The sequence below is a fragment of the Anopheles marshallii genome, chromosome 3, assembly GCF_943734725.1.
Source record: "Anopheles marshallii chromosome 3, idAnoMarsDA_429_01, whole genome shotgun sequence".
Lineage (NCBI taxonomy): Eukaryota > Metazoa > Arthropoda > Insecta > Diptera > Culicidae > Anopheles > Anopheles marshallii.
The window spans coordinates 66789845-66795844 of record NC_071327.1 but is presented as its reverse complement, the minus strand read 5'-3'; the positions used below and the strand labels follow the sequence as shown (position 1 = coordinate 66795844).

The following is a 6000-nucleotide window of genomic DNA, read 5'->3' as shown; positions in this document are numbered from 1 at the left end:
TACACTCACCGAAAGTCCCATCAATTATTCGCTGACGATTAAAAAGTGCTGTGCAAATGAACATAGTTCGCCCCTGTCTCGTACGGGTAAAGATCAGATCGTGCCACCGGTTGGGGTGTGCCGGGTTTCGATAGTCATCCATCATCCACCAAGATCCGATTTATCTCTCTCTCCCTCTCGCGGGGTTTGAAGTGCTTCGAGAGGATGATCAAACCACTTGTGAACAATGCTTCCCGGTCTTACGGTTGGCTTCATTTGCATAAACCTGTCATCAGCTGGGAAGAAACCGTTTCACCTGTTTGCATCTTTGAGACTTAAATTCGCATGGTGCTTGCGGCCCTTGGAACAGAGATTGACCTTAGCGCAGGTTAACTGATGAGAATTACGCGTCTGATTCTGTATCGCCCGATTGTGGAGCACTGGGGAAGCGTTCTAGATGTAATTATGCGACGAGTTGATATGCTAATGATCAGTCGATGGGTTGTGGTTCGGAGCGGTGGACAGTCAATATGCGTCGTAAAACGAGATCCAAAGTTCACACTGCCCAGGCAAAGCTGCCAATCGATCCCTTGCTTAATCCTATCTCGTTCTTTCTGACTCTTCCGCATATTAATGAACTCGAGTTATTCACCCACCTTGTGCTTGTTCTTTCTTCTCGCCCTAGATCTACCGTACTCCTGTTTCGTACCTACCAAAGCCGTTACGATGACAACGACACGCGTGATACTGAACTTCCCTTGGACTAGCAGCGAAAAGCTGAAGGGTGACTTCTTCCAGGACACCGGTGTTACCGATGCGGTCATGAAGATCGCCCGCAAGGAACTGCGGGAAGACAAAACGATCCGGGAACAGTCGCTCGAACAGCTGCGCGAATGGCTGCACAAGAACGGCGATGTGGAGAACGTGCGGACGGACGACCTGTTCCTGTTGCGGTTCCTGCGCACGAAAAAGTTCAGCGTACCGATGGCGCAGCAGATGATACTGAAGTATCTGAACTTTCGCAAAGTGTTCACCCATCTGATCCACACGCTCGACTTCATGTCGCCCAGTGTGCTGAAGCTGCTGAACGGTGGTTACATCTTCCCGTCGCCCATACGGGACAAGCACGGACGCAGAGTTATTGTTGGGTTTGCTAGTAAGTACATGCCCGCTAGGCATCTGCGTATTCTATATTAACCCACATGTTACCACCTTAGATCACTTCAATCCGGCCGAACACAACAGCTCCGACATGGCACGGTTGCACTTCATCACGTACGAAACGTTGATGGAAGATCCGGAGAATCAGATCTGCGGTCTGGTGCACATCGGTGACTTCAAGGGCATCTCGACCGCGCACGTCGCCTGCTGGAATCCGACCGACTTTCTGCGCATCATGAAGTGGGGCGAACAGTCGATCCCGATGCGAAACAAGGAGGTCCATCTGGTAAACGTCCCGTCCACGGTGAAGTACATCATCGAGGCGGGCAAGTCGATGGTTAGCAAAAAGATGAAGGAACGACTGCAGGTAATATAGCGAGGTGCCTAACGCACCAACAGCAACCGTTTGCTAATGGTTGTCGTCTCATTGGGCGTACTTTTTCTGCCAGGTCCACGTCACCGTGCCGGATCTCTGCCGTAAGGTTGACCCGGCCTGTCTACCGAAAGAGCTGGGCGGTACGATGCCGATGGCGGAGATGATCGAGCTCTGGAAGATGGAGCTAGCGGCGAAGCGGAACCTTGTCCTCTCCTCGGCCAATATGCGAATCCTCACCGATCGGGGTATCGTCTCGCGGAACGGTACGGATCGGAACAACAACAACGCCAACAGCAATTCGCTCGGCATGGAAACGATCACCGGTAGCTTCCGTAAGCTGGAAGTGGACTAGTAACCTGCAAAATGGCGCAGATTCGTTAGTGCATAGCTTGCGAATGTATACATATGTGTGTGTGTGTGATAACATTTTACCTTTCTGACGGTGGTGACGACATCGTATGATCCCAGACCGAAGCGATATCCACTCCGATACGTAGCACTTAGGTTGAAGATTCGTGTAATTTGAGTAAGATTGACAGCTGACAGGGTTTAGTATAACGTTGTGTATGGTAGCTCTACTTGTGTGTGTATTTTCCTCTTCTTTTTATTTGTTTTTTCGTTTCGTTGGTTGTATACTATGTTCACTGTTTTTTTTTTTGTTTGCTTTCCTTTCATTAGTGTGTGAGTTCGAATGCGCTTCCCGTCCGAAACTAATACACCCGCGTCTAATGGCGCTAGCGTAAGACAATTTTCTGCTACGGTAATACTTTAGAACGGCATTCACAACACCCGCCCCAACACGGATAGATATAGGTCGGTACGTGAACGGTACGGTTCGAATGAAGCGACAAATCTTGTACAAGCTAAGAAATGCTGCAGTTTTGCCAATAAAATGTCCCACAGGAACAATTTGCTCACGAGCTGGAGAAAACACCGAACATCCGAAGATCACACCTGCTGGTGCACAAACCCGTTCCAGTGGGGCCATCGTTGGAGTTGGTTATATAGGGCGGCACCGTCATTCGCGGCACGGGTAGAATTAATGGCACCATGTAGTCGATATTGTGGCGAGAGACTGAAGCGACGGATTGACTCCGTAAAGAATGCCTTCAACTCTGCGTACTGTACAGCCGTCGGTTGACGATCGGTGAAGTTGCCTGTTCGGGTAGAAGGGTCCAACGTTTAGTAGCGTTCTTGAGGAATTCCACAAACCTTGCTCTTACCGATCATGCCCACTACCAGTGTTGTGTTCTGTCCGGGAAGATCCTTAAACCCGTGCTGACTCTTCCAGCCACGTGCTTCGTACGTCACACCGTCACCCCCTACGAGGAAGTTGTACGGAATGTGGCCACCACCAACCGACCAGTAGCTTTGTTCGGTGTTTTGCAGAAAGCGCACGCACTGCCCCTGATCGAAACAGCCTTCCGAGTCCGTGTGCACCACGATCACATCCGTAATCGCTTGCCTGTCGAGTGTTGCCGCCTCCATCGCTATCGGATACTGCCACCAGGCGGTTCGTTCGACTAGAAAGAATGGATGCGAAACGGGCCAAGGACGTTGAACTGTCAAACAAAAACGGGGAAGAGAAGAACCAAGACACATGTTAGCAACGTTGCACTCCAAGTTCACCAAAACACTCACCCGTTAGCAGCAGCAGATACACGCCGATCACGACACCAAGCAGCAGGAATATCAGCAACGCCACCATAAGACCTAACGCCACCGGATGCACTCGGTTCGGATTGGCCGGGCGCAGCTTTGTCCGGTAGCGCAACGCTTCGCGCGAATTGTCCCTCGCGTACAGTAGCGGCGTCCGTTCGGTTTCGCCCGCCTCAAGATCGTAGTAATCCTGCGCCGACCTCCGGTTCCAGGCGACGGGTGAATGCAACCGGCTCGAGCTCGACGCCGCAACGGTGCGCGCTGTGGAGAGCATAAGGGTGAAACACTTAGCACCGGCACGTTCGAGCAAATGTACGGAATGATGGATCTTCCGGTCGGGGTCCTGGTCGGCGAAGGACTCCACGAGCGTTTGCAACCGTCGCTCGATGAGGCTCGCAAAAAACCGACTGTTCAGTACGATTAACATTTTACGCTAGTCGAACGCCAGGAGCTGCAGCTGCTCGGGTCTCACAGCGCGTATCAGAGACGCCATGGGAATGGTTAATGCAGGCCAAGTCGCCGTTTGCTTGTAAACATCGATCCCGCCGCACGATAAGCCGTGTGGTGCAAATTGATAATGCAATCGGCTATGACTTCCCGATCGGTCTCCGCGGGAGTTTCTTTGTTGGACGATCGGTTCTGACGTCTGTGCGTGAAAGGGTGTGCAGAATCACAGTTTCATATCATTTTGAGGCAAAGTGGTACGAGTATTCTTCGCTATTCGCCTGTTAATCTTTAGTAAAAGTTCGATCACAACGATGCATTGCATTAATTTCACTGTTTGCAATTGACATTCAACCTTTATTCCAGTTATCAGCAAGAACGATCATCAAGAACGAAAATTATCAACTCCAACAGATTGTTTTGCACTGTTGAAGCATATAACAAAACAATTATGTAATGTACGAGTGCGTAATCTAATCTACTGCACGAGGCATAATACGAGATAGACGAGGAAGGAGATCATTCGAAGTTCCTTCCAGACATTCAACTGGATAGAAGAATTGATTTCAGATTGTCAGATAGACACTTCCAGCTATATTTCTATTCTATATTTCGTCAGAAGCTATCAAGTTGCAATATATTATGGAGAAGCAGCTTCCACAGAACCAATATTGCCGAAATATCAAGATCTCCAGAATCTATCTAGCGATAAAGAGATCTTTAAAGGTGGAGAAATAAGGAAGGCTACGTTATGGATTAACATCCGTATTTTTCGACGACCCAAGAATTGGTCTGAAACTTTGACTAGGGAATCAATGAATCAGTTGCTGATATTGATTCCAAGTTGTTAGCGAAGATCTACTAGCTTGGCATGATCTTAGATACAATTTATCAAGCTTCTTTGTTCAAGAGCGCTAATATCTGAACCGTGCGGTGTCTGAAAACTTTGCATGCGAAAAGCTTAGATCACCCACATCTCCCTGCGCTCGAACACATGAACGGCTACAGCAACTGTATTAGTAACTCCTTCAGGTTGAGTTCCAATACCTCACAACGACATCCAGAGAGGCCATCACCTACATATTTGTATGAGTATTACGAGAGCTCTCCATCATACTAATCCGTTCGCTTGCTAAATATGACGTTAACGTATAAAAGCCGAAGAATGATACCGTTTGAACGAGGGGCACAATAAGTAATCCTACTCCAATATCGTCCACTGACGTAAGTTAAAGTCTGGAAGAACGGGTAAACATCATCTCATTCCTCCTATCTTGTTGTTCGACCATGCATGCGCCCTAATGCAAAAGCAAACGGAACCTTCGAACGACTGTCCGAATATTGCACCACACTGTAACTATTTCCATGGCAACTTTCCAGCCTACTACTATTCCCCTTACCATAGCACACTACATAGGTAACAACGTGACTCATATCCGCATAGTGACTGGAAACGGTAGTGAAATGTCTTCTAAATTGTCCAATTTCCAGTACGCACTTCCACCAACCATTAAGCACTTTCGTACCCACGCAATTTTTTAAAAACTTCCAGAACTGCACCAGGATGCAGGTTTACACCAACTTGTAGACCTTGTTCGTGAGCTGTACACCGACCCCGTCCAGCGTATTTAGGCCCGTTATCTTATCGATGCAGTCTGTGTCCGCTCCGAAACGAGCACGATCATTTATCATTGTGTCAACAGGCGGCGATCATGCACCGTGCTTCCGGTGTACGATTCCCGGACCGATGGGCGCAACTTACCGGCTTGATACATTGCTGATCGAATGCGACGACGTTCGGTGGCGAACAATCGCGATCTGGCGCGGTGCCTTGGCCTGGCCCGCAAAACGGTTAGCCCATAGAAGCTAGCGAGGGGACGAATTCGCGACGTACTCGCGAATGTCTGAAGGATATTACATTCAATTCCACCACCCAACAGGAAGATTGCGTGGCACGGGGCGACACTCGGAACAAACGGTGTAATCTGAGGCACTTTTGGCAGTGGTAGGTGTTGGTTCACTGCCTAAGGAGGTTCCCGCGTTGGCTCCCTACGCCAGCGATGCAAAATTATCATCTGAGTAGGCCAACCGCTCCTTGCACATAATCTTGCTGTGATGTGTTCCACGCGCCAACTACGGGATGCCGATACCCGCCGGTACAAACGGGATGCACCAGCCAGACTTAACTGTACCTAGGCCGTAGGCTTCACCACACTTGGCAGCACTTCGATTACACGAAAAAAAAAATCTTCCTTCTGCCTTTTTTTGCGATAGAGAGTGATTAGCACGTGTGAATCACTTGGTGGTCTTGATCTTCGTTTTGACCGAAACAAAAAAAAAACAACTCCAATCACCGAATGGGAGCTTATTTTCACTTACAA

At 48.9% G+C, this 6000-nt stretch overlaps 2 protein-coding genes across 2 annotated transcripts; one reads left to right on the top strand and one right to left on the bottom strand.

The window, feature by feature from the left end:
- Positions 1–645: 645 nt before the first annotated feature.
- Positions 646–1868, top strand: LOC128714486 (clavesin-1). Its single transcript, XM_053809360.1, has 3 exons — positions 646–1135; positions 1197–1507; positions 1590–1868. Exons 1-3 carry the CDS (start codon positions 706–708, stop codon positions 1866–1868), a joined length of 1020 nt encoding a protein of 339 aa, XP_053665335.1. The 5' UTR covers positions 646–705.
- A 596-nt stretch (positions 1869–2464) lies between these two features.
- LOC128716344 (peptidoglycan-recognition protein LD) lies at positions 2465–3602 on the bottom strand. Its single transcript, XM_053811264.1, has 3 exons — positions 3158–3602; positions 2740–3078; positions 2465–2673 (listed from the first exon to the last, which is right to left on the bottom strand). The coding sequence occupies exons 1-3, from the start codon at positions 3600–3602 to the stop codon at positions 2465–2467; spliced, it is 993 nt and encodes a 330-aa protein (XP_053667239.1).
- Positions 3603–6000: the final 2398 nt, after the last annotated feature.

What these genes read in the sequence shown, in the direction of transcription:
- LOC128714486 (XM_053809360.1), top strand. Translation starts at nt 706, where the DNA reads ATGACAACGACACGCGTGATACTGAACTTCCCTTGGACTAGCAGCGAA. An exon ending in AGTTATTGTTGGGTTTGCTA is followed by an intron (nt 1,136 to 1,196) that starts GTAAGTACATGC and finishes TTACCACCTTAG; the next exon opens with ATCACTTCAATCCGGCCGAA. An exon ending in AGATGAAGGAACGACTGCAG is followed by an intron (nt 1,508 to 1,589) that starts GTAATATAGCGA and finishes TTTTTCTGCCAG; the next exon opens with GTCCACGTCACCGTGCCGGA.
- LOC128716344 (XM_053811264.1), bottom strand. Translation starts at nt 3,602, where the DNA reads ATGTTAATCGTACTGAACAGTCGGTTTTTTGCGAGCCTCATCGAGCGA. An exon ending in GTATCTGCTGCTGCTAACGG is followed by an intron (nt 3,079 to 3,157) that starts GTGAGTGTTTTG and finishes TTTGTTTGACAG; the next exon opens with TTCAACGTCCTTGGCCCGTT. An exon ending in ACTGGTAGTGGGCATGATCG is followed by an intron (nt 2,674 to 2,739) that starts GTAAGAGCAAGG and finishes CTACCCGAACAG; the next exon opens with GCAACTTCACCGATCGTCAA.